The 27,887-nt window shown below is 44.0% G+C and overlaps 1 protein-coding gene and 1 long non-coding RNA gene across 2 annotated transcripts in view; one reads left to right on the top strand and one right to left on the bottom strand.

Moving 5' to 3' along the window:
- Positions 1-7,743, bottom strand: part of LOC132024549 (uncharacterized) — a 26,152-nt gene extending 18,409 nt beyond the window's left edge. Inside the window, exons 1-2 of the long non-coding RNA XR_009406258.1 lie at positions 7,661-7,743; positions 6,887-7,060 (exon numbers count right to left, since the gene is read on the bottom strand). This is a non-coding gene — a long non-coding RNA (uncharacterized LOC132024549). The remainder of the gene's footprint in view (positions 1-6,886; positions 7,061-7,660) is intronic.
- Positions 7,744-11,868: 4,125 nt separating this feature from the next.
- ALDOB (aldolase, fructose-bisphosphate B) lies at positions 11,869-25,979 on the top strand. Its single transcript, XM_059411180.1, has 9 exons — positions 11,869-12,017; positions 16,870-16,991; positions 17,801-18,012; positions 19,029-19,083; positions 19,932-20,092; positions 21,002-21,085; positions 21,943-22,117; positions 22,536-22,735; positions 25,450-25,979. The coding sequence occupies exons 2-9, from the start codon at positions 16,880-16,882 to the stop codon at positions 25,543-25,545; spliced, it is 1,095 nt and encodes a 364-aa protein (XP_059267163.1). The 5' UTR covers positions 11,869-12,017; positions 16,870-16,879; the 3' UTR covers positions 25,546-25,979.
- The last annotated feature ends 1,908 nt before the right edge of the window (positions 25,980-27,887 follow it).

The raw sequence follows: 27,887 nt of genomic DNA on the forward strand, positions 1-27,887 counted from the left end.
ATTAAAACAATTGAGTACTACAAGGAAAAAGTAAAATGCATTCATAGAAAAAGAGAAAGCATAATATGCATGTGTGTGCTATAGGCGCATATACATGTATGTATTATTTTTTAAAAAGATTTTATTATTTATTTGAGAGAGAGGGAGTGAGCATAAGGAGGAGGGGAGGGAGAGGGATGGAGAAAGGGGGAAACAGACTCTCTGCTGAGCAGGGAGCCCAACTCAGGGCTCAATGCCGGGCTCTATCCCAGACCCCTGGGATCATGACCTGAGCTAAAGGCAGACACTTAACCCACTGAGCTACCCAGGCGCCCCTACATATATGTATTAATCAAGTATATTATGAACAGTATCTCAGAAGAACGCTGAATTGTTTTAGAAATAGTGTTGTGATTATGGTAACAGAACACTTCATCATGGTGGTCCAATATCTTTTGAACACCTTTCTCACTTTGTAAACAAGTCCTGCTTTCCCAGGAGAATCCATAAATCAGGTCTATGACTTAGGTCTACACTCCCCGTTACTCTGCCCCCATGACACCTGATGTGGAGAAGAGCCACATGAGGGGGCATATTCAGGGAGGCTATTCCTCTGGGACATGTGGTGTCACGAGTGTTTTGGGGCAGTCGTGTTAGAGTTGTAGATGTCCCCCTGAGTCCATTTTTAAAAAAGTTCTTTTCGTTAGAACCATCCTGTGGTATGGTCAGATGTGCTGACCATGACTGTCTTGTTCTTGGCTGCGTATTATACCCTACAATCCTAGTTCTTTGGCTCTCACAGAGGTCTGTGAGTTACCAAATACCCTTTAACAAAGCCTTCTCTGCTTAAGCTAGTAATGGACTGAATGTGTCATCACAAAATTCATATTCCTAACCCCTGATGTAATGGTACTAGGAGGTGGGGCCTTTGGGAAGCCTTTGGGGAGCATTTGGGGAGCCTTCATGGATGAGATTAGTGCCTTTATAAGAAGAGACAGGGGAGAGCTTGTTTCCTTTCTCTCTGCTTGGTCCTGTGAGGATACAATGAGAAGACAGTCATCTGCAAACCAGGAGACATGTCCTCACCACACCCTGGTTCTGCCAGCACCTTGATCTTGGACTTCACAGCCTCCAGAACTGTGAGAATATAAATGTTTGTTGTTTAAGCCACCCAGTCTATGGTATTTGGGTAGAGCAGCCCAAGCTAAGACAAGTTGAGTCTGTTATTTGCACTTAAGAACATGCATGAAGAAGGTTAAGAACAGCATGGCTGGGACATCTGGGTGGCTCAATTGGTTAAATGTCTGCCCTTGGTTCAGGTCATGATCCCAGGGTCCTGGGACTGAGTCCTGGGTAGGGCTCCTGCTCAGTGAGGAGCCTGCTTCTCCCTCTGCCTATGGCTCTCCCTGCTTGTATTCTCTCTCTGACAAATAAATAAATAAAATCATATTTAAAAAAAAAAAAAAAAAGAACATGCATGCCTCACATACTTTACTATTTGGGAAAAATACATTTAAATTCCTGTTTCAAACTATTCATTAAAAATAAAAAACATCTGGATTAATGAATAAAATGTAAGAACACACACACACAAAACCGAACATACACTAAAACACCAAAAAACAAAAACCCAGAGATAAACCAAAAGAGAACTAGCCAGACTAATAACAATGGTATGAGTAGATCAAAAATATGTCTCTGGATGAACTAGCAGACAATGAGAAATGGAAATGTGGTCAGCTAAGTGGTTTCATGACATTAGAAGATACAATTAAACCGACTGTCCAGGAGTTGCACACCTCTTCATAATTCTCAGTCCAGGCAAGAATTTTTGTCTGTGTACTTCATACCGAGCACGCTCTGTGAGGGGATTATTGGACAATGTCCTGAGCGTGAGTAGCGCAGACCAGTTTTTGCTTTTGGCCCGCAGGCAAGTCAGAGCATAGCATACCAAAAGCACATCAGTGTTATTCACCAGAAACAGTTCCAGCAGGAAAGGTGTGGGCCTGGGTAGGCAACGTGTCCATTCTCTGCACCTCTGACGGACTGGACCGACTGCATATTCGTCCAGGGATCCTCTCCTGATGTTTCTTTCAGGCGATCTTCCCAATAATTAAGGGACTTAAGCCCAGGTTTACAGTCCTTTGCTGTAGAACAAAAGTATCTCTCTTTCTACATAATCAAGAGGCATGGGACAGGGCCTTTCAGAGGCCACAGGAGATCTAAGCTACTCCCCTAATTTTCAGCTTCCAGTAAATATGTTAAAAATGAAGAAATGGCAAAACCAGGATTATTTTGGGTGCATACATTTAACATGTTAATGCTCTGAATATACACATCTAACAATAATTTTGTGTATAACTCATTTGGTGATAATGTCGAAACCAAATTTGAGTCCTTTCTTAAATGTGAAGCACAGATCTTCCTATCTTTATGTGTTGGTCCTGGTTAAAGTTAAATGCCCCAAATTTAAATAGTCTGTATGTTAATAGCCAAGTAGTTCCAGCCTTGGCTAGATGCCCTCCTTGGCCAAGATGAAAAACTTCTTTGATACATACCTAATGAAAACAGCCCTGTTGCTGGCTTTATAAGCAATTGTGTAAAAATGTCACACCAGTTGTGGGCTTGACTTTGAAGACCCCCTTTAAAGGAGGTAAACATCTAGGAACAAATAATTTAAAGTTCCGAATTGCGCAGATCTTCCCTTGCCTTTCTTCCAGGCCATGATTAGCTAACAGAGTCACAGTTTGTCCTTGCCATGTCTAGCTCAAGAAAGTGAAATTACATCATCTGGGTACAAAGGAATACTTGTCCTTTGTTCATTCTTCTCTGGTGTTTTCTGGTTCTGTTCCACTCCCACATTCAGAGCAGTAGGGCAAGGGGAAAACAGGCCCACAGGAGGATTGTTCCTCCTCGAAGCCTGGCACCCACCTCCTTCTAAAACACGTACCTGAACTTCTACCTCAGAGCAGGAAAACCTCAACCCTCTTGCTTCTGGTCAGTGGGTCTGCGTTTGGATTCTTCCCTGACCATCTCAGAGAAAGAGATGATCTTCCTTTGAACTCACAAGGGGGCTTGCCTCTCTCGTGGCCCTCACCACACAACCTTGGAATATGCTTACGAGAGAAACCAAAATTGTGATGTAATACCAAATACCCCTGAAGGAAGGTGGGGCAGGTTGGCGAAGCTTCAGGTTTTCTGAGTGGCCTATCAGAGCAGAGCACAGGGCTCTTTCTGACAGCCCAGAACATTGATTTGTTTGGAGATACAAAGGTCTGGAGGTGTGTGGTGGGGTGATGCCTCAGCCTACTGGTTGAGTACAAACAATTCGGACTTCTAAGGACAAACTGAGAGGGAAGAAATGAACAGGGGACATGGCAGAGGAGAGAAGTAGAGCCTCTAATAGTGACTGGACCACCCCACCTGGGTGAGGGGGGCTGTTTCGAAGGACTTTTAGGAACAGGGATGACTAAAGTTCCGTTTTAAATTGTTCTATGGCCATCATGTAATACCCTTCCTCTCCACAGACCATTAGCTATGTCTATGGTTAAATCAATTATACAAGGAGGCCGTTAGAGGTGTCGCGAATGCCAGAGAGCCTACCTAAGCAAGCCAAAATCTAAGCTGGTAAATGCCTCAAGGTTACGAAATGGAAACCGAAGGACAGCCAATCCCTAAGAGCCAACTAGGTTTTAAGCCGTAGCTAATCAGTAATTTCTTTTCTCAGTTTCTGCCTTTTAACTACAAGTCTTTCTTCAACTCTCCTGAAAGGAATGCTTCTAACCACTTGGTGTTATTCAAATAAGTTCTTAGGGTTTTAATATGACTCATTTAAACTTTTAACATTATGAAAGGACTTTCTGCATTGTTCACTTGTTTGTTTTTGCTTTTTTATGGAAATCTAATGAAGGAGTCAAGTTACCCTCTGGGTCACCAAGGTAGGGACAGGACTCGTATCCTTGCTTGGGGCATGACCGGTGTGCTTGACTGATTCAGTGAAATGAGAAGCGCTGAGCCAGAGTGACCTTAACCCCCAGAATCTCCCTCAAAGCTGGGGGAAGGCTTGGGCTTTCTGGAGGTTGTCGAACAGAGGTTTGAGCCAATTCTATCTGGATCTACAAGGGCAAAGAAAGCCAAGCACAGGTGTGAGTTAACCATAGCTCTTTGCGATCTTGCCTTCTTGCCCTCCTAGACCCAAAAGGGACCTTCACTTTTGCAGAACCACTACTGGCAGCTAACCTTAAAATTCCAGAATGCATGACAGAAAAGATCCCAGGGACAGTGTCTCTGGGAGCTGGAGGAGAGGAGGGAGCACTGGAAAAAAGATTGGCCGGTTTGACCACACACCGCATGGACAAGAGCTCTAGCAATCATACTTAATGCATATTGACCATGCTCCTTGACCATGACATTCCAGAATATAGTTACTTGTAATAATAAGTGATTGCCTTTTGTCTCCCCACTTTCTAAAGTGGTGGTTTTTACACCCCCCACCCCTACCACTGCCCCACCAGGATCAAAGGTCTTTGTTTTCCCTGGACAACGGGCCCAAAGGAGAGCCTCTGGCAGAAGAGGGCAGGCCCAGGGCAGGAAACAGATTTAAAGAGGGTGAATTCTCCCCTCTCCTGCCTCAGGGGAACCAGCAGTTGCCTAACAGGGTCCGTCTGCCCACAGCCTCCTTCGTGGAGGTGCCAATAATTGGATGTGGACCTCCCTGGGCTCCCTGCCTCAGAGATGACTTGTTCCAGCCTCATAGTTACACCTCTGTGTGGCTGTGCAGTGGGACCCAGCACAGCCGGGAGCCAGCTCTGCCACAGGGAACTGGCCTGCAGAGGTGCAGCTCAGCCATGTTTCCAGAATGGTGGGCACAGGCGTGCTGAGGAAATTGGCTCCTGCCTGCCTGGCGTGGTGGCCATTCCTGCAGCTCCACCTGCTTTTTTAACTCTGGAAGAGTGGCTGCATGGCCAGCTCGCTCTCTGTTTTTCCTTCCTCAGGTTTTTGTTTAAATTCTAGTTAGATAACGTACAGGGTAATATTGTTTTGGGTGTAGAATTTAGTGCTTCAACACTTCTGTACAACAGCTGGTGTCATCACCACAAGTGCCCTCCTTAGTCCCCGTCACCTATGTCGCCCTCCCTGCTGGTGACCATCAATGCATTCTCTGTGGTTGAGAGTCTGTTTCTTGGTTTTCTTCTCTTTTTTCTATGTTTGTTTCTTTTGTTTCTTAAATTCCAAATTCCCCATAAGAGTGAAGTCATATGGTATTTGTCTTTCTCTATACATTATACTCTCTAGCTCCATCCAGGTTGCTGCAAATGGCAAGATTTCATTCATTTTTATGGCCAAGTAATATTCCATTATATAGATATACCACACTTTCATTATCTATTCATCAGTCAATGGACATTTGGACTCTCTCGATAATTTGGCTATTGCTGATAATGCTGCTATAAACATTGGGGTGCATGTATCCCTTTGAATCTGTATTTGTGTATCCTTTGGATAAATGCCTAGTAGAGCAATTGCTGGGTCATAGGGTAGCTCTATTTTTAACTTTTTGATCCTCCCTATTGTTTTCCAGAGTGGCTGCACCAGTTTGCATTTCCACCAACAGTGCAAGAGGGTTCCCCTTTCTCCACACCCACACCAACACCTATTGTTATTGTGTTGTTAATTTTCGCCATTTTGACAGATGTGGGGTGGTATCTTCTTGTACTTTTGATTTGTATTTCCCTGATGATGAGTGCTTTTGAACATCTTTTCATGTGTCTGTTGACCATCTGTATATCTTCTTTGGAAAACGTCTTCTGCCCATTTTCTAACTGGGTCTTGGGGTTTTTTTGGGTGTTGAGTTTTATAAGTTCTTTAGAGATTTTGGATATTAGCCCTTTATCACAAATGTCACTTACAAATATCTTCTCCCAATCCACAGGCTGCCTCTGGATTTCATTGATTGTTTCCTTCATTGTGCAGAACCTTCTTATTTTGATGAAGTCCCAATAGTTATTTTTGCTTTTGTTCCCCTTGCCTCAGGAGAAGCATCTAGTAAGAAGTTGTTATGGCCAATGTCGAAGAGGTTCCTGCCTGTATTCTCCTCTAGGATTTTAATGGTTTTCTGTCTCACTTTTAAGTCCCTAATACATGGACATCCCTTTATTCATCTCTCCTCCTTCATGCTTCTTTCCACTTTCTACAAATCACATTACCATTTTATCCCATCTCCTCAGACCTGCTTCTACCTCTCTCTTCATCCTTTTCAAAGTATAAGTCACCCTTTCAAACTTTGGATACCCTAATGGGTGAAAAAAAAATCCTTCCTCATCTAAAAATCCCCACTATCTTCTTGTGGGGGGAGTGTTCATTTTCTTGGGTGTGGGTATGCCACTTTTGAGATGAACTCAGGATCCAGCTTAATTTTTCTGCTTATTAAATGAAGAAAGCTTCTGAGGGTGGGAGTGAGGTGTGAGGATTCGGGATAAAGGACACAGGACATGATGAGGTTGGGTGTTGTGACTCTTCTTTGGTAATTGAGAGGCAAAAGGGAATTTGGAGAATGTAGAAGAAGGGGATGATGATGAAGAAGATGATAGCAACTGTTATTTATCTGGTAATTAATCTTTACCAGGCATTATGCAAAACCCTTTTTGTTCATCATCATTAAGCCAATCCTCCAACAATGTTGTAGCTTACATTTGACTATTATCCTTTTGCTGCTGAAGCAACTGAGGCTCAAAGAGCTTAGAGGACTTACCCAAAATAACACAGCAAGGAAGCTCTGAGTCAGAATTTAAGTGCTATATGACTTCAAAGTCCAGATTCTTAATGATGAAAGGATATTGACATGCCACAAAATAATTTATGTCTGGATATTCAGAAAGGCACAAGGTTGAGTTTGAAATTTAATTACCTGGGAGGCTGAATGATCCTGTTCTTCACTTTGTGGGAGAGTAGATGGCACTGAGGTGGTCACTAAGCAATGGACTGGCCCACTATTTGCAGATGCTGGCTGACTGGCTGCCTCTCAGAGTCTGGGCTCTTCATCCAGCTTTCCAGGATCTGGTCAGCTTGGCACTCTTCATTCCTGTGGGACGGAGCAACCCAAAGGGAAGGGGAATATGAGACAGGGAGTTAGAACTACCCATGTTCTTTCATACATACCAGTATTTTGAAGATTTCTTTCCTCCTCCCCCCAAGCTTTATTTCTTTATTTTAGAGAAAGAGATTACGAGTAGGAGCGCAAGCTGGGGGAAGGACAGAGGGAGAGAGACTCCTTCAAGCAGACTCCCTGCTGAGCACAGAGTCTGATGCCTAATGCCAGCTCAATCCCAGAACCCTGAGATCACGACTTGAGCTGAAATCAAGAGTCAGACGCCCAACCAACTGGGTCACCCAGGTGCCCCAGTATTTTGAAGATTTCTAGTTAATAAATAATCTATTTTAACAATACTTCCCAAAACAAAACATTTCACAGTCTAATCTAAGTTTCTTTTACTGTTGTTTAAAATCATTTACTTTTTTTAGGACAACCATGTGTGTTAAAAACATGCAATTTCAGTGGAGAAGACCACAGAATATTGCTGCTAGAAGCAATCCCTCCTTCACTGCAAAGATGATGAGTCCAAGGCCCTAAGATGGCTTTAAAATCACAGATTGATATTTAAGTCCTTTCCCCAATACTTACTAATGATGTGACCTTGAGCCAGAGATAGGATCAATTCCTTCCTCCCCAAAACAACGCCTACCCAGCTAAATGATGTATTCTATGTGAAATGCCCACAAAAAGTCCTGGGAGGAGTAAGTGGTCAACAAATGGTACTGCCTTCCCTTGGGCAATATGTTCCATTGTTCAGCATAGAACTAGGGCCAGAACCTTGTTTTCTGATTCTCGTGTGTGTGTGTGTATACACATGTACACGCATATCACAGGAGCACTGGTAGCGTTTGCTTCCCTGGAGTAGCTCAGTCTAGTCATCCTGTAATTAGGTAGGGCTTTATTGTTTCCAAAGCACTCACTTAGATGCTATCGCTCACTCTGGGACCACACGGAAACGTTATACAGGGGTGGTATTCCTAAGCCCACTTTGCACGTCAGGAATTAGAGGCCAAGAGAACATGGTTTCCTTCAGTCCCCTGGCTAGCCTGGGGCAGAACTAGACCACCACCCACATCTTTTGCCTCCCTAGCTCTACCTCTTTCTACTGGTGCGCAATGCCTTCCCATCCTGAAGGCCAGACAGTTCCACCAAAGAGATAAGGAATAGTGAAAAAAATACATGTGGGGGGTCATAAATGACATAAGTGACTGAGAGTCCTGATTAGATAGGGAAGAATTGAACTTTGATATGATTGAGCAAAAGGCAAAGAGAGAACACTGACACGGCAGTAAACAACTCATTCGGAGGGAATCTGGGACAGTGGGGGCTGGTGGTCACGGCTGACCCCAGTGTAACTCTTTCCTGTCAGATAACTACTGGTCACCCTAATACTGAAATTCTGCAGTATTTCTGACTCCATCTCTCCAGCGTCCTAACAGCCCGCATGTTTCCTCAGACAAGACAAACCTTGTTCTTTATCACGTTCAAGCTTTAGCTGTGTCTAGTCTCAAGGGGATGGTATTTCTAAGCCCTAGAATTTAGGTCATTTTACATTCTCACTCTCCTTCTGCACATAGGTCTTCTAGTCTGACGCACTGGATCAGATGGTATGGAGTGCGGCTTAGCCATGTGGCAGTCTGGAATATCTAGACTTTTCTTTCATGTTACTTCATGGAGCCTTCATTGAACCCTCAGTAACAAATCACCACCACCACAACTTGGTACTTTCTTTAATATGCATTCTCTTATTTGGTTTGATTTTATTTGATTCTCACCTCAACTTTCTCTTCCCACTCCTTAGATTAGAAGTGTCTTGACAACAGGCCTGCCTTCCTCGTCGGGTATTCTCTACAAAAGTATCCTCTCTGCGAAATGCCTCTGGAGCTAACCAAATGCCTTATACAGAGAACCTCAATACACACTTTGGGAATCATGCTGAAATAACACTAGCTCCATCCCTGGGACCAAAACAATGACTGCTGCTTTCAGGTTGCTGACACCATTCCCACTCCCACAGCAGATCGCAAGACAGTAAGGAAACATCTGCACCACAGGTTGGAAAAGAGATCGTAAGATGCTTTATTGACCCAATCATGGGTCTTCCTTGCAACATGTAGATGTGGCCCCTTTTTATGAAAGTTCTTCCCCTATAATATTACTAACATTCTATTGAGTGTTGAATATGTTGAATTCGTGGCCCATCATACTCAAATCAGAACTATCTGGGGTGGGGTGGGGTGGGGACTGGAGAATAAACAAGGCAGTTATTGGAGGTAGTGACAGAAATGCTCATGGATGACATCTGATTTTTGCCTGTAGGAGAGTCTGCACTTGGAAACCTTTAAGCCAGAAGTACGCATTCAGATCAGGCAATTTAATAAAAATGTCCTCTGTGCTACACCCCCCACCAGATGTCATTTCATTCCTGCCTCTGAAGCAGTTTTGGGTGGAGGCGTCACCAGCCCATTTTACCAATGGCAACAATGAGGATCGGAGAGGTTGGAGGCTTCACCAGGGTTTCACAGCTCCCAAGTCCCACGCTCTTTCCACATATCATGTCCTATCTCAGTTTTGAGCAATTGACTAAGTTAAGAGACTTAAAAAACAAAACAAAACAACCTTGCCGGCAGTCTGTGTTGCTCAGGCCCTGCTGTCCCTCTGAGCTCCAGGAAGCCTTGCCCTTGCTTTCCTGAACTTTGAGTTTCAGCTGGGCATCCAAGCCTGGAGGTGGCCAAATGCTGATGCCACGGAAGCAGCAGCAGGTGGCACCCATCAGGGGTGAATGTGTCCACGCTCCTCTGCCACGCCTGGCCAGGCTGCTGTCCACGTGAAGTGATGCCCAGCCAGAGCAGGGCCACCCAGGTCTGCCGACGCAAGGCATTCTTCTCTGATGAATGCAGGTTTAATGTCCAAGGTTAAAAACTGCTGGGAGGGGGAGAGGGCGGACATTTATGCTGTCTGCGGTTGCCAAAAGGTAAGGAGCTTTGCTTTAGATCGCTGGCTTGGAGGAAACAGGAGTCCCCATGTAGCTGTCCTGTGATTCTAGGCAAGTTACTACCCTCTCCGAATGAGAGTTTCCCTATCCAGAGAATAGGAGTAAGAAACCTCTCCTTAGAGGAGTGCTGAGACAGCAGATTATGTATAAAAAGAACCAGATGCATCCTAACACCTTAAAAAATAGTTATTACTATCGCTATCATTGTTATAACAAGAATAATTCATGTGGGTGGCTTAAGTTAAATTATTTCTACCCTGCATCTCTTGGCAGGTGGCGTGTTTTAATCACGATTCTGACACTCTAGCCCTGACCCCCACAACAGCTGTCACTAACCCTGCTCTCTGTTCTGTCTTCGCTATCCCCCACTTTCATCCTCCATTCTCCTTTGGCAAAAATCAGATCTGATGAAACTCACATATCCCCAGATCAAGTCATCTTGGTCTGATGAATCAGGCAGCAGGGGCTTGCATGAGCATCAGGTGGAGATTGGGAAACCAGAAAGTGTGCCTTCAGGGGGCACGTGGAGTCAAGAATGCTGATGACCTTTACTTGGCCTGGCCTTTTGCTCTCCTTAGGACAGGCCTTGGCCAAAACTTCCCAACCAAATGAACCTCAGTTTTGTGTTTCAAACATTTCAATTGCCTTTAAGTCTCATGTTCAATGTCTAATGCTCCCCCACTTTTAGAAGCTGTCTGAGCCTAAACTCTATGAAGACAACCTAATTCTCAGCTTCATTTTCCTTCATTCCATTGACAGTTCACTTACTAGAGCGCCACACCCTATACCATTGAGCACTTTGGTTTTTAGGGTTTTTCTCCCCCTTCCATTTTATGAGTTATTTCGAAGGAATCTAGTCCTGAGACTTCTATGCTTTCCTGTCATCATGGTCATTCATTATTTTTAGATTTCCCCAGAACTTTTATTTGCCTCAGGAAGACAATTTTATTTGCTTTCTCTTGAATTAGATAGTAGTTTAGTACTCAGGAAAAAAAAAAAAATCTCTGTGAATGAACCCTTACGCAGACAGTGCCATAACGAGGGAAGCTGGTGGTGGCTTACACCAATCACTTTGGGTTGTATTCTAGTTTTTTACAAACGTTAAAGACAAATGCGTAAGGGGTAAGAAAGAATGATAATGGGGTAGTTATAGTGTGTTCTGGTATTAAAAACATCAGGGGGCCCAGCTTGATTTTGGAGGACAAGGAAGGAGCTCATGCCTATTGCGTACAGGCACTCTATAGCCTCATTCAATGCTCTTGTGAAGTTGAGATCCCACTTTATAGAGGAGGATATTTACGGCCCAGAGAAGTTGGAAGGGAGGAAAGGAGAAAAAGAAGACAAAGAAGAAAGAAAAGAAGGAAGGAAGGAAGGCAGGCAAGAAAGAAAGAAAGGAAGAAAGAAAGGGAAAGAAAAGAGAAAAGGAAAGGAAAGGAAAGCAAAGCTTGGCCAAGGTCATTTATTAAGTGCTAGAGCTAAGGTGACATTCTTCCCAGGTTCTGTTGGTGGCTCTAGAGCTCTGTCATTTACTAACTCTGTGACTTAGGGGAATCCCCTAATCCTCTGTGCCTGTTTCCTCACCTGGAAAAAACAAACTGTCTGCATTAAGAACTACAGGGTCTCCCCTATAGCTTTAACATTCCCTGAGTCCAGTGAGTGTGTGAGCGTGATCGGGATTGGGTGTTTATGAGCCAATCAGGCACTGGTTAAACACCTCCCTATCAGGCCAAGGTGGCAAGGGGAGGGTGAAAGTTTAAAAAAAAAAAAAAAAAAGAAGAAGAAGAAGAAGAAGAAAGAAAGAAAAGAAAAAAAAAAGGCAATCCAAAACCAACAAACAAACTCTGATAGGAGGTCTATAAAAACTGCGTGTTCCCAAAGGTTCGTCCTATTTGGCAGCTGCTGCCTCGTCCACAGCTTCTGATCCCTAAGAGGCCTCTCCTCTCCCAAACTGTAAGTAACAGAACTTCCTTTGTCTGCCTGGACTGCACTAGGGAGTGAGGGTCACTGATGGTCCTACACATGTAGCAGAGAAAGTCTGCTTGCTTTTATTTTCAGGAAAAACTCGGTGGTGGCCAAGATGTGTTGGTGTGCTGAAATGGTTGTTTTACTCCCTAAGCGTAAATAAATGCTCATCCATAGCTTTGCTGACCCTCTGAGCTGAGGCAGAGTGTTTGAGACCGTTGCCGGTGTTACTCGTATAAAGGCTCTTCTGTCTCTGACTTCAACACACTTTCTTGGTTAGGTTCTAATCACTTATCAAGATTCCCCCTCATTCCTTTTCTCCCCGTAACAACTGCTTATTTTGATGATTTATTTACAGACCTGTTGTCCTATGTCATTTTCTTTATTCTCTTCCTACACCCACTAGTGTTGGCACTTAAGTTTTTTGGTCACACAAATGGACTCCTAGTGTGTGTTGCCCTTGCCTGATCCCACTGCTCAGATGAGAAAGTGCGGAACGGGCCTTGAAAGGCCACAGAGCCCCGCAGTCATTGGATTATGAATCGTACAACTTCCACTCATTTAACAGTTCCTGTAACATTTCCTACTTTGGAAATCCTACAGCTTAAGTTTTTTAGAGTCAAAAGCAGGCTGATGTCCTTTGGGACATTTGCTCTACTCTCTGAAAAATAGACATGTTGTGCGGATAGACATGTTGTGCCTTTTAGAATAAACTTCTCTCTAAATAGTTACCTACAGCTCCATTCGCCAGTTTGGACCTGGTCGGGGCTTGAACTCCGGCCACCTTACGTGAAGGTGCCTCTGGGCACCACCCAGGCCTGCGCTAGAGCGCCAGGTGCTAAGTGCAGTATAGCTGTTGTAATCCTAAAAGAAAGGGAGCCACTCAGTTCTCTTTTCTGTGCTACCTCACATGGGCTCAAAGGCACCAGGCTGTCCTAAGGCATCTCCTTGCATTTGTCACTGTGACACTGAGGAGGGTAATGAAGCTGTGGGCATCCTCAGACGTCTGTATATAGAAACCTTGCTCACAGTACCTGCAGATCATTGCTTTCAACGCATAAGCCCCTCATGTCCTCTTGAAAACCCATCCACCTTGCCTGTTGGAGAAGTGAATGGACTCTCTACTTTCTGATATTTCTTCAAGAGTTAAATACTCATATTTTACAAGGCATTCTCCTTTCACAGAACCTCTTGAAGAAAGGCAGAATTAACCGTACTGTAGGTTTCATGTGCTATTTTGCTAAAAAGGATTGGAAAAAGGATTCTGAGTCATAAGCCAGTAGGATGTGGTTTATAATTCTAGAGCATCACAATTTGGAAGGGGCCACCAGACATAGTCTTTCTGAGCCTCAGTTCCCCCATCTTCAAAGTTGGCAGGGTTGCTATAGATATCCCTGAGGTCTTTTGCAGCTGTTTTTTCCGTGATTGCTTTCTATTCTCATATTTTCAATACTCACAACCTCTTCCAAGATTTGTGTATGTATCACCTGTTAATGTATAATACATAATGTCATATATAAGCCTATTTGAGAAATCAACATTACAAAAAATTTATAAAGTAAAACGTGAGAGTTGGTCCACCCCATCCCAAGCCCCACAGGGAATCCCAGGGTGGTTATTCTCTGCTTGTATAGATCCACAAATAGTATGTGGTACAGCATTTTTTTAATTAAAAAAGTATGATATTATGCATTACATACTTCTCTGAAATTTGCTTTTTCCCCTTTTATTAAGTAATATGATGTGAACAACTTCCCATCACATTTTAAAATCAAATTGGCTTGAGACCACGGTGAGCAGAGGCTTATAGGAGCATGAAACCATTCTCTGCAGTTACCTACTCCCAGCTGGCCTCCTGTCTCCTGGGGATGAACATTGGTCTGTGACCCTGTTTTATGATTAACAGAGGGGCAACATTTGTGCTGATGTGGTATAGACCTTTAATCCCTCTGTAGAAGTTTAACTTCCCGTAAACAGGATTGGTTCGATTTGACCTTTCTCTGTATTTTTTTCTGGTCGAGTCAGCGCACTGTCTCGATGGAAAAAAATAACTTGGTAGTAAATAGAAACATGGAATTTCAGGTAACTATTTTTTAATAAATTTAAAAAGAGAGAAATGATGACACCCAACATTTTCTTTTCTTTCTTTTAAGATTTTATTTATTTGGCAGAGATAGAGACACAGAGAGAGAGGGAACACAAGCAGGGGGAGTGGGAGAGGGAGAAGCAGACTTCCCACTGAGCAGGGAACCTGATGCAGGGCTTGATCCCAGGACCCTGGGATTATAAACTGAGCTGAAGGCAGATGCTTAATGACTGAGCCACCCAGGCGCCTCAATACCCAACTTTTTCATAATGCATTATAAAACATCTTCATATTTATCATGCAATTGACTCAACAAATATATTTTGAGCAACTACAATGGGTAGAGTGGTCACAGGTCACAGTAGATCCACTCGGCAATGAGACACCCAGAGCAGATATTAGTGCCATTTATTCCACAGTAAACTAAGACTCTGAGAAGTTAACTGACTTGTCCATGGTCTAAGTGAGGAGGAAGCAGAGCTGATCCTTGAACCCAGGTCTGTCTGATCTAGTAGCTAAAAACTGTGTGAATGTGTGAGATGTTTATGAATTAACGAGGTCCATGGTATATGGACGATGAGCCACAGCCCATGGACTTTGGGTACTCTGGGGGTATCCTCAACAAGTATTCTGGGGGTGTTATCAAGAGTCACCCAAAGACGGATACCTTTCACCAGGCTCACTCTTTCCCAGAAGTGGGGGGGGAGTATTACCCCTTATCCCAACTCTATGCCTTATTAGTTAATTGTCCTTGGAAAAATAATTAAACTCTCTCATGTTTTTTCCTTATCTGTTTTGTGGTAGTGGTGGGCGAAGCCCAGCTGCCTTTTGAGGTTATTTTTATGAGTACTGAATTATATAGTACTTGTAAAGCAATTAGCAGAGTACTTGGCATTAATGGTGATTTGCTATCACTGGGCTATGTTTTCCTTTTGTTTCATTAAGGAAACATCTTTATTTCGTATTTGTGAATTCTTTTGTGCAATTACCTAAACTAAGAGAGAAAATTTGCACTTTGGCCTGAAGGTCACCAACTTCAGGTTGTTTTTTTCCACATAAAGATCTAGTGACCAGATTTACAGCAAGTAATCCCAGACTATGATATTGCAAACTCATGTGTAACCAAGGGGAAACATGATCTTCATGTGGCTGGGACAGGAGTGGCCTAGGAAGAATATCTTCTCTAGAGATCATTGGCCACTACTAGCCTGTCCTGTCCTCAGGGACAGCACTGTAGTTCCAGGCTTTTGGGTTAAGATGAGGACTCTTGTTGAAGTGACAATGGCATCCGTGATACTAACAATATTTTTTCAAGAATTAGTTCCATAGCCCCATCCACTTCTTATATCAAGCCTGCCTTGGAGCAATGCAGAAAATGTGAAGAAACTGATTTGCCATCAGGGTCAGGACTGGGTGGGGAGCTCTGCCTCACTATAGCTGAGACTTTGGACAAGTCAGTTAACTTCTTTGAGTCTCAGCTTGCTCATTAATTAATGGAGATACTAGTTGGCCTGGTTACCTCATTGCTGAGTGGATCAAATGAGAACTGAGGTATCCTGGGCTTGCAGGAAGTAGAAAGCAGACATGGGATGTCTACCCTACTGATGAGTGTATGAAGGGGGGGAGACCAGGGAAAGGAGTAGGTCATAGGACTGGATAGGAAAACACTCAAGATAGTCTTTACTACCATTTTTTTCTTTCATAGTCCAACATATGCAAAATTACTCTTTCTAACATTCAAGATGAGAGCCCTGTGCATTTGCCTTTTTTAAAAAAGATTTTATTTATTTGACAAACAGAGATCACAAGTAGGCAGAGAGGCAGGCAGAGAGAGAGATGGGGAAGCAGGCTCCCTGCTGAGCAGAGAGCCCCATGTGGGGCTCAATCCCAGGACCCTGAGATCATGACCTGAGTCAAAGGCAGAGGCTTTAACCCACTGAACCACCGAGGTGCCCCATGACTTTGCATTTTTAAGATTGGCCCAAAGTAGCAGCCCAACGAGAACAATGATCCCTTTCAGAGGACCACCACTGAGGTGGGTGCTTGGATAGGGGGTCTTCAAACCAGAGTCCTTCCTTGCTAGAGCAGTGAAGCTAAGAATTCCTGGGGCAGGGATCACCATATGACTTTGGCACCTTAGAGTCTGTGGGAGCCTCCAGCCCAGAGGCATTAAGGGAAAATCCCTCTCTACCCAAATGGTGTCATAGTCATAGTCCAGCCTTATACCCCATACCCTCTATGTCCCAAAGCTAAGAGAGGTTAACTGCAAGGTCATCTCCTCTCAAGCTTGCTACCCAGAGAATAACACAGGCTAACAGAACAAAATGGGAGATGACCCTAGAGGCTAAAAGTCTCAGTGTCCTGGCCTCAAGACACCCAGAGCACACAAAGGGACCAGAAATCCACAGAGACATGGTCAAGTATCACAGTGCCATCCATTCATCAGGTGCAAGTGGGTCACGAATGAGCTGGCCCAGTCTCTGGTTCAGTGAACCCAAAGGTCTCCTGGAAGACATTCTCTTTAGGATGACCAGGAAATCTGACAGCCCACCTTCATCCACTATGGCTAATTGCAACCACTTAAGCTAACAGGGGGATGAGCCCAGAACTCAGTTGTTCATCCAGTTATGGAAGTGGGCCAGAAGTGTCAAAGGAGCCTAGAGAGGGTTTGTTTGTACCCCTTCTCTGCCTCGGTCATGAACCTGTCTGAGCTGCCTGCAGTTCTGTTCAGGACACTTCTGCATTCTTTTCCAGACCAGTCACCATGGCCTACCAATTTCCAGCCCTCACCTCAGAACAGAAGAAGGAGCTCTCCGAAATTGCACAGCGCATTGTTGCCCATGGGAAGGGGATCCTGGCTGCAGATGAGTCTGTAGGTGAGTGCAAGTCTCGTCCTACAGCAAGCGTATTCTTATTTCTACAACTTAGCCAAGGCAAGCAACAATTGCACTCTTTTTCCTCTCAGAGGAGTAAAGGTACACAGGAGTGGGAGCAGAAGACCCAGCAAGCATTGACATTTTGAGTCCTGTAGTTCTGGTAGGCAGATTTCTGAAAACCAAGGGAAAAGGCTCAAGGCCTCCATTTCAAGGCCCCTCGCCAGGGATCATTTGAATCTAGACTGTAGAAAAACCAAGAACTCAGAAACCAGATTGAGATCAGATACACAGACCTCTGCTGCTAATGAGAAGTCAGTGTAAGGTTAGCTAGCAAAGGGCAGGGAGGGCAGGGAAATGCCCATATCTAGGATAGGGAAGGGCTCGTGGCCAAAAGAAGCCCAGGATGGCACAAGGGAGAGTTGTGGCAGGCCTGTCTGGCCCACCATAAAATGGTAGAAGCCAGGGAAGTCAAGAGCCCACCTTATCCCTCCTTCTGTTGTACGTACATCTAGTCAGATTGATGGCTGGACCTGGGTCAGGGTGGTGGTGGCTGGAGAGGCCTGAGGGCCTGACATATACACTTGGACCCAATGGTAGTCTTCACCCTGACCTTGACACATCCAGTCTATACGCTTCCTAGCCAGCATCCTGGCAGCAGCCAAGGTCTTTCCCCTGGAATGGAAAAAGGAGACAGGAGTCTTAAAGATCTAGATAAAAAAGAAAGTCTTGCCAACCATCCTGCTGAGGGAGGAGGCTGGCCACAGAGCCCTGGCTGGCTCCTCAAGCTGACTTTGGCCCGCCCACCCTAGGCACCATGGGAAACCGCCTGCAGAGGATCAAGGTGGAGAACACAGAGGAGAATCGCCGACAGTTCCGAGAAATCCTTTTCACTGTGGATACCTCCATCAACCAGAGCATCGGGGGTGTGATCCTGTTCCATGAGACCCTCTACCAGAAGGACAGCCAGGGAAAGCTGTTCAGAAACATCCTCAAGGAAAAGGGGATCGTGGTGGGAATCAAGGTGAACACTTCCATTCCCATCTCCCTTCTGCCTCATCCCAGGCAAACTCCCAGCTCAGTCTCTGGGCAGAGGCTATGAACACTCTCATTGTCTAGTTGCCATTCACTCTCTTTTCCTTCATCAGCCTCCCCCTGAGAGCCAGATCCTTTTCTAGATTTTTCTGCTAGTGCTTTCTTCTTTCAACCAAGTTTTCTACAAGGTATTCAATCTCCTGGTGTCTCAATTTTCTCACTTCTAAAAGGGGAATTGTAGTGCCTACCTCATAAGGCTCCTACAAGGACGAAAGGAGTTTTTAAAACAGTTCCGTCGCATAATTATTATTTAGTTCACAATCATTAGTGTGACTAAACTATTTTCAGGTGTAACTCAGTCTTCCGAAACTACATGAACTTCTCAGGAGTGAAAACTAGTATCTGTTGAGTGCTTACAACTCCAAGCGCTCATTTAATCTTCCTTGTAACCTCTGGTGGTCGATTCAGTTCTTATCCTTGTTTAAGAGATGAGGCAATAAAACAGACTTACAAGGCGTTTGCCCACAACAAGGCAAAGCCAGAGTCAGCTTGTCTACCTCTTGGACTCATGACCTCAGCCTCTGCTATGCTGGGAGTTGAGGTTGCATCTTTACTCTTTTGATTTCCTGGAATAATGTTTTGCTCAGTATGTGTCAGTGCTCCCTAAATGTCTTTTGAACAAATAAGCTAAGAGAAGCTGCTCTTTTATGGCCCCTCTGCATTCCAGGTACTGTCCGATTACTTACTCCCCAAGCTCCAGGCCTGTGCTTTCCATCCTTTTCATCTTCCTAGTGTTGACACTCTTGCATTGTTCCTTCTAGGTCCTTGCCTTCTGCTGTGGATTTAATTGTGTCCCCCCCACCCCCACCCCCGTGACTCATACACCTTCCTAATGCAACTCCTTAGCTTGTGAAAGATGAGAACTATTAATACCAGGGGCTCTGCTTTTGTTTTCCTGGGCCCCCTGACACCTGCTAATTACTTGTTAATTATTTATTTTCACAGTTAGACCAGGGAGCTGCTCCCCTTGCAGGAACCAACAAAGAAACCACCATTCAAGGTAAGGCTATCACCTGCTGATATGAATCATGGTAAGAAATGCTAGAAATGCAGGCAAACAAAGAAGTGAGCAAGGGAAAACAAAGCATGAATCTCAGCCTGGTTTTAGAGCCACATACATCTGCTTTTCAACCCTCACTTCTTTATTCAGTAGCTGTGTGACCTTAGTCTAGTCATGTTATGTACATGTTCTGAGTCAGAATAGGATGACAATATCTACTTTGCAGAGTAGTCATGGGGATTAATTAGACAGTGTATATAACATGCTTATCACAGTGCTTTGCACAGAGAAGATATTCTGTACCCGAGAGTATAATTTTTAGAGAAAAATCCAGCAGCAGAAAAGAGGAAAGGTCCCAAGCTTTGGGATTGGACTCACCAGAGTTTGACTTCTGGTTCTGTCATTTACTAATTAGACAATTTTGCAAGGTCCTTCACTGCCCAAGTAGACAAGTGTGAACCACAGCATTAGATTAGTCAAGCAGAGTTTGAATTCCAGCTCTGTCACTTCTTAGCCATACAAACATGGTAAAGTCATGTAACGCCTTGGAGCCCCTGTTTTCACATCTGTAGAATAAGTGTAACATCAACTATTAGAATCATTATGATAATTAAATGAGATAAGGTATGCAAAATGCCTAGAATTATGCCTGGAACATAGCAAATGTTAAACAAATATTAATTCCCTCTGTTCTTCTCCTTAAGTGCAAAGCCCCAGTTTGGGCTTCGTGTTGGGATTAATGTTTACTTACCCGGATATTTTCAATACTTAAGCTCTGCTAACTGAAAAGTAAGGCAAGGAAGAACTTCACTTTAACAGTGGCCCTATCACTCTTTTCTGACTTGCAGGACTTGATGGCCTCTCTCAGCGCTGTGCTCAGTACAAGAGAGACGGTGCTGACTTTGGGAAATGGCGTGCTGTGCTGAGGATTGACAACCAGTGTCCATCCAGCCTTGCCATCCAGGAAAATGCCAACGCCCTGGCCCGCTATGCCAGCATCTGTCAGCAGGTGCTCTGCCTTCTCCTTGCGCTGAAAAGCAGTCAGAAAGAACTTTCTTCTTTCCAATTTTACTATACCTGTCTTTCCAATGTTACTATAAGTACATGAGCCTTATCTCACCAATATATCCTGCTGCCATTTTCTACCACTTTTGCTATAGCCAAGTGTGGTAGAGAAAGATTTGGTCCCACAAGTCAGCTACGAGCCCATAAGGCCAATGCCATCAATGGCTGCCCTCTGTCAAAGTTCTACCAGCTGGGTCTTAAGAGTGATCCAGCCCCATATGGCCAGGTGATTGCTTACCTATGCTCTATCACATCTAAAACACCATACTTTTAGATCCCTAGCTTGAGAGTGATAGCTCTGATTTAGCCCCAACCCAAAGAATATCTTGGAGGATGGTGACCTGACACTAATTTCCAACACAGTGTCTCTGGGATCCCAGTTAAGTCTGATTTGCTTGTGTGGGTACTATGTTGAGGTTACCTGAGATGTAGGCACCTGGAGAGTCCCAATTAGAACTGTACACAGTGCTTAATTCCTTAATTAACCCACACAAGGGGTATCCTTCTTAGTGATTTAAGTTTAACTGCCCCAAAAGGATGACAGTTGGGTTCTAAGGTAGCTAGAATAGTCTCTAAAAGAATGTGTTTCTATAGAAATTAAGGATTTCGTTATTTTACGTACTCCCAGGAGAACTTTTTCTTCTTATTTTTAAACCTCACAGCTCTTTTTTGGCTAAGCTACAAAATGCTCAGTAGAGATGCCATTAAATTTCTTTGCACTGCCTTTAAGTTAGTGAATGGCATTCCTCTATAAGGGTTTCATTTTATCCCAATTGCAACTGTCAAGTATCTTCTTAAGGAAAGGATCACAGTGAGCAGAGCCACATTTTATCTCCTCTTTTTTCCTTTTTAGAATGGGCTGGTACCCATTGTTGAACCAGAGGTCATTCCTGATGGAGACCATGACTTGGAACACTGCCAGTATGTTACTGAGAAGGTAAAGTCTTGAATAAAAAGGTCCCGATTCCAGTTGAAATATCTTATTTTTAGGTAAGAGCTGTTACTTAACATGTATCAGCTGTTATATTGAAATATTCTTCAGTTGGAATCATTATGTAGCAATGAGAAGGTAAGGGGATACTTATCAAACCTTCTACTCTTTCAGCATGATGGGATTTTCCTATGGTAAAAGCACAGGATTTGCAGTACTGAGACTTGGATTTGATAATACTTATTCCCAGCTGTGGGGTTGTGGTTATCTTTTGGGATCACTTACATTATATGTAAACAAAGAAATTTAAAAGTAAGATGAGACTCACATGACAAAATGTCATTAGAAGGTACTTTGTTCATATTTGCAATGCAACCTGATTTCATGTTCTCCACTTGCACAAGTAGGTGGACTGAGATGAGGTCTGAAAGTGCTTCCGTCTCTAAAATGTCTGTTTTTATGACTACTCAAGTTTTATGACTACTCAAGTTTCTATGGGGATGGAGAGTAGAGGCCAACTGAGATGTCCCCGGCTAGCTAAATCAAGGCAGGCTCAATTGCCCAAAGGGAGTGATGGGAAGGGAGGAGTGAAGGGGCTCCTGGAAGCAGACCCATGCCATCTGTCCCTGCAGTGAGCACTTAGAGTAGGGGAGGTGGGGCTAGGCCAGTGTGGCTGTGCTCAATGGCTGTGGCTTGCAGGTGCCTGTGTGTTGTCCTGATGAGGACTGGGGGCTGGTTAGGAAACTTTGGCCAAGCCCATAGGAGGATTCCTTTGTCTCTCATCCCTGCAACCTAGAAGTGCTAAGGTCAGGTGACTGTCAGACTGGCTCTGGGTTTCACCTTTTGGTTGTCTTGTCCCTCAGGTCCTGGCTGCTGTCTACAAGGCCCTGAATGACCATCACGTTTACCTGGAGGGCACCTTGCTGAAGCCCAACATGGTGACTGCTGGACACGCCTGCACCAAAAAGTATACTCCGGAACAAGTGGCTATGGCCACGGTCACAGCTCTCCACCGGACCGTTCCTGCAGCTGTTCCCGGTAAGGCTTTCTTTCTTCTCTGACTTGAGGTCTTAGCCCTTATCCCGTGAAGGAGTTCCACCAGCATTGGTGTTGGCCTGGGAGTCTTGTATCCAGGAAACAGACCTCTGTATCTCACAGGTGGCCAGCGCTTCCCTCACACTCCATGACACCACATTGCCTGAGTCTGTCCAAATGCACACAATCCATTGATTTTCTCAATAGTTCACCACACTACTTATTTATTAAAGCCCTTCTCTCCTTAGCTCCTTAGCCCAGCTAACCTTGGCAAAAGCAAACTAGTTTTTCTAACCCAGTTCCATGCAAATTGAGTAGAGAAAGAATGGCGGCATTCCATTTCTTTTAGGCTCTGGCTTGCTTTCTCAAGCTGGGTAGTGAAGTTGGGACTAGTAGAGTGCAATGGCTTCTCTTCTTCTAGGCATCTGTTTCTTGTCTGGTGGCATGAGTGAAGAGGATGCTACACTCAACCTCAATGCTATCAACCTTTGCCCTCTACCAAAGCCTTGGAAACTGAGTTTCTCCTATGGACGGGCCCTGCAGGCCAGTGCACTGGCTGCCTGGGGTGGCAAGGCTGCTAACAAGAAGGCAACCCAGGAGGCTTTCATGAAGCGGGCCGTGGTAAGATACTACCCCCCCCCTTTTTTTAAGATTTTATTTATTTATTTGCGAGAGAAAGAGAGCACAAGAGCAGGTATGGAGAGGGGCAGTGGGAGAGGGAGAGAGAGGATATCCAGCAGACTCCCTGGTGAGCACAGAATTGAGTGCTAGGCTGGATCCCATGACATGAAATCATGATCTGAGCCAAAATCAGGAGTCAGACACTTAACTGACTGAGCCATCCGGGAGCTCTAAGATGCTACTACTTCTTACCTACTTGATCAAGGGGATAGTAGGAGCCTGGCTTTCTTACCTGGAGAAGCATTGTTTTCTTCAGGCCATGATGGTATCTCAAGATAGTGTCTACTAGATAATTTGAAAAGCTGTCATGAGAGCTCAGTAGAAAGGTAGAGGCTGGGGAGAGTTGTAAATGATCTACACTGGAAGAATGGTTGATGACAGTAGGCAGTAGACAATCTCCACAGAGACACTTGAGAGGGAAGAGAAGCACTTTTCATTTTAGGAAGAAGTAGAAGAAAGCGACTAGAACAAGCAGCAGTAATAAGACAGGATGTGCCAAGGATCCAGGGAACAAATAGAAACAAGTTTCAAGGGGGCCAGTCATAAAACATTGTAGAGAGATTCAGAACAAAGGCTGAGAAAAAAGATGAGATGGGCATGTGGGAACCTACTGATGACCCTCAACACAACAGTTTCCACAGAGAGAGAAGAGGAAAGATGCCCATTCAAGAAGGCTGTCAGGAAAAGGCCCAGAAAGAGAACCAGGAGAAATGAGGACAGAACAGGATTTTATTTAGTCAGTAACCATTCCTTTTTGAATATCACCTCAAGGACTGGGGTGAACAAAGAGACACAGATGCTGCCTTCAGGAAGCTTAGAGTTTAGCCAAACAGGAGATAGCCAGGCATGTTCAAATGTAAAGCAAATGGGTGATGGGTATTGAGGAGGGCACGTGTGGTGAAGAGCACTGGGTGTTATACGCAGCTAACGAGTCGTTGAGCACTACATCAAAAACCAATGATGTAATATATGTTGGCTAATTGAACATAACAAAAAAATAAAGAAATTAAACGTAAAGCAAAAGGAGCCAGAGGAGAGATTAAAGATGAGGACAGTAGGGATAATTGAGAGGACAAGGAGTTAGAAGAAGGATTGTGTGAGACTATTAACTGCAGGTGGCAGCTGATCTCGGAAAGGAGGGAAGAGCAAAGAAGAAAAAAAAGTTGGGTTTGGACTCAGGTCTGAAGAGGTGAAGGGATTTGGCAATTGATTACAGTCAAGGGCATCTGTTGAGGGGGATAAGGGAGTGGAGATTTCCATCTTTACAGCAGGGAAGCCCGGGATAGCTATTGCATTGGTTCACTAGGAGACTCACTAGACAGAATGGCCAAGTATCAGGAAAGGGGCAGCTGAAATGAGAGTGAGTTTGAGATGCATTAACTTAGATCCTGAATTTTCCTAATAGCTTTCTTAGTCATGCAGGAAGATCTACAGCAATCTGAAAGGGAAATAGAATAGAAGTGTAAAAGTTCAAGAAGGAGACAGAAGAATTTGAATTTGAATTTGAGCTATCTCCATATTCAGCTTGCTGATGACAGAGGAGGCTGGGCAAGGAGTCAAGTGTAGCCAGAAGTTTGGCAATGAGGCACTAAAGGGAAGGCAGACCCCAGAGAAGCTTAGAAGCCATCTCAGGGGGATAAGAGAGGTGTAAGATATTAGAGGTAGTGTCTTAACTTTGTTGGAATGGAAAGCTGAGTGTGGCTGCGCTGGGTGTGGATGTAGCTGATGAGGGGTGGCTAGATGTGGCTAATATGATGGGAGGGATTGTGAAAGTAAGGTTGGAAGAGTCATCCACACAAAAGAAGGGAAGCTGAGGTCATTTAGGATGGTGGTTCTCAAGCTTGAGTATGTGTCTGAATCACCTGGATGGCATGTGAAAACAGATTCTGGGTCCCAGATGCTGAGTTTCTAATTGAGACGGTTTGGGGTCAAACCAGAGAATTTCCATTTCTAAGAAGTGCTGAGGTCCATGCAACATGCTTTGAAAATCACTGTAGATATAAAAATAAATCCCAGAGAGAGCAAGACAAGAGTAACAGGGACTTGAAGACATGGTACCATTGACTGGCACTCAGCTATTATTACGGTGGGCTTTATAATTCTGAACTCCCCTTTAATTGGAATTTATACAAGGAATCCAAGATAGTATGATTACAACAACAAAAAAATGATATAATCCTGTGGGCAAGTATAGGTGGAAAATGGAAATTTTTTAGAAAAGAATTTTTAAAATTTGCTGTGTTGTACCTCTGGCTGCACCTTGCCCGATCCTTCGGCATGACGTCTGGTCCATTTCCTAACAAACTGCAAGCTTCTCCACTTGAAACATCCATTCCCTTATCACTGTATCAATGAGAAGTTTCTCAATTTCAGTCTCTAATACTGTTGTTGCAATATTGTTGGTACTAAAAAGAAACTTTCTCAGTAACGGACGCAGACTTTAGCTTGGAGAGATCCTCAGAAAACTGGGATAGGAAAGGAGATGATGTATTAGAGAAGGCAAGGGAGGCTATCAGCACCAATATTTAGCAAAACCACTATAAGGAGAGAGAAATCCAGACGCAGGTGGAGCTGGTTTCAAATGAGAGCCGGAGGGTCAAGTACAGGGTTGCTTTTGCTCTAACCCCATGTCCTCTCTCACGCTTGTTTTTTAGGCTAACTGCCAGGCAGCCCAAGGACAGTATGTTCACACAGGCTCTTCTGGCACTGCTTCTACTCAGTCCCTCTTCACAGCCAGCTACACCTACTAGACCCCCATGCCCACCAGCCTGCCTCCAGCTCTTCTAGGTGCCTTGGTGGGAGATCTGAAAGAGAACAACTTTTCTACTGTCCCTGGAAATTAGACAAAATCAGATCGGAACTACTGGAAACACCACGCATGCTAAATTCTTAGACACAATGGGGAAAAAAAAATCAGTTCCTGAAACGTAGGTGTGAATATCAAGGATCTGATGAAATTTCATGCAATTTCCTTGCAACAGCTCCAGCTCCCCAGGCCCCAGGGTATCCACCTAAGAAAAGAACAGACTTGAAAACAGCTCTCCATTTGAATAATGACCACCAGATACAACACCCGAGAAGCTGAGTGTGGAGAAGTGTGTCTTATTTAACAGTCATAGCAGTGATAGGTTATGAAGGAGGCAACTGCAACCGACAAGGAAATAAAATGTTCTAGAAGCCTCCAGCTGGTATCGGGTTTTACTTTCTGCTCCTGCTTCCAAAGGGCTCAGTATAGTTCCTGACCTTTGCCTCCACAAGACTTGACTTGACTGACATTAATGGTCAGGGTCCTCAACTTGGGCTACTCACTGAAATCATCTGCCCAAAATGTAAAAATCCAGATGTTCAGGCCATGCTTAAGCCCAGTTAAATCAGAAACGCTGGATGTGGGATCCTCTAAATGTCAGGGTTTCTTAACAGCTTCTTTGATGATTCCAAAGTATAACCACATTTGAGAACTACCACACTAAGTTTCAATTCTGAGGATATTTTATTTTATTTTATTAAAGATTTTATTTATTTATTTGACAGGCAGAGATCACAAGTAGGCAGAGAGGCAGGCAGAGAGAGAGGGGAAGCAGGCCCTTGCCGAGCAGAGAGCCCAATGCGGGGCTCGATCCCAGGTCCCTGAGATCATGACCCGAGCCCAAAGCAGAGGCTTAACCTACTGAGCCACCCAGGCACCCCACTGAGGATATTTTAAAAGGAAAGCCTTTCATAATAGGAAGCAAGCTACACTGTAAAATGATTTCAAGGAACATGCAGAGTGTAATGGGAAAATCAGCATGGCTTTGACGCTCGCATTCCTCTTGAAGTCACCCAGGTTTGGTGACACACACTCCACTCCCTGTGCACATCTAAGCACACTGCCTCAGTCTGCAGCAAATACAATTCACATGATTATACTTTATTGTAGCTTTCAATTTTCAGAAATAACCTACAGTACAAGCATTAAAGACAACTATAGTTACAAAAGAATTTAAATATAATTTCGTACATTATAAAAATTATGATTTTGGTGAAAAAAAATAATGATTTCACTGACAAGCTAGGAAATTAAAGGAACAGGAGAGGTGGAAGGAAGCGAAGGGAACATTAATTCCCTTAGTGGGGAGTCAGGATACTACTTAAAACTGCCAGATTAAGAAACAGTGGTTAAAAAAAGAAATAGTGCTTTTGTCTATTCAAGGGAATGGATATAAATCATTAAAATATTCACACATATAATTAATATAGGAGAAAAGTAGTAAACTAAATTCTTTATCTTGAAGGGTGCAAAGATAAATGGTATTTCTTAGAATAGATAAATTAAGAACTAGAGGCATACACATAGCATTTAGAGGAATAAGACAGAATTGGTCCAAAGGGACTTTATTTGAGAAGATCGACCTGGGAGACAGGGAGAATTTTTAGTCATGCGTCTCTACCACAATTTGAGTATTTGTTTCCATACACCTGTACTACTTCTGTAAGACAACCGTATTTTTTTTTTAAGATTTTATTTATTTATTTATTTGACAGAGAAAGATCACAAGCAGGCAGAGAGGCAGGCGGTGGGGGGGTCCCCGCTGAGCAGAGAGCCTGATGCGGGACTCGATCCCAGGACCCCGAGACCATGACTCGAGCCGAAGGCAGCAGCTTAACCCCCTGAGCCACCCAGGTGCCCCAAGACAACCGTATTCATTTGGCCCGAGGCTTTCACTTTTACTAGGATAATATAACGAAGCCTAGAACAGTTAAGTTACTTGCTGACAGTCACACATATAGGGGTTTAGGGGTTGAGAGCTGAGAGAATTCAGCTCTCAGGTCTCCTTCTCCTATAATGGGCTTGTGACCAGGGAGAAAGGTAAAGACAGGGCAACAGGTAGTATTCAAAACCTGTGTCACCAGTGGTGTAGGTCTTCTACATGTCCTTTTTTCTTTTCTTTTTTTTTTTTTTAGGATTTTATGTATGTATTTATGTAAAGAAAGAGTGTGTGTGAGTGGGGGGGAGGTGCAGAGAAAGAGGGATGACCAGACTTTGCACTGAGTGCAGAGCCCAATGTGGGGCTCCATCCCACAGCCCTGAGATCATGACCTGAGCCAAAATCAA

This window comes from Mustela nigripes, chromosome 9 (genome assembly GCF_022355385.1).
Source record: "Mustela nigripes isolate SB6536 chromosome 9, MUSNIG.SB6536, whole genome shotgun sequence".
Classification (NCBI taxonomy): Eukaryota; Metazoa; Chordata; class Mammalia; order Carnivora; family Mustelidae; genus Mustela; species Mustela nigripes.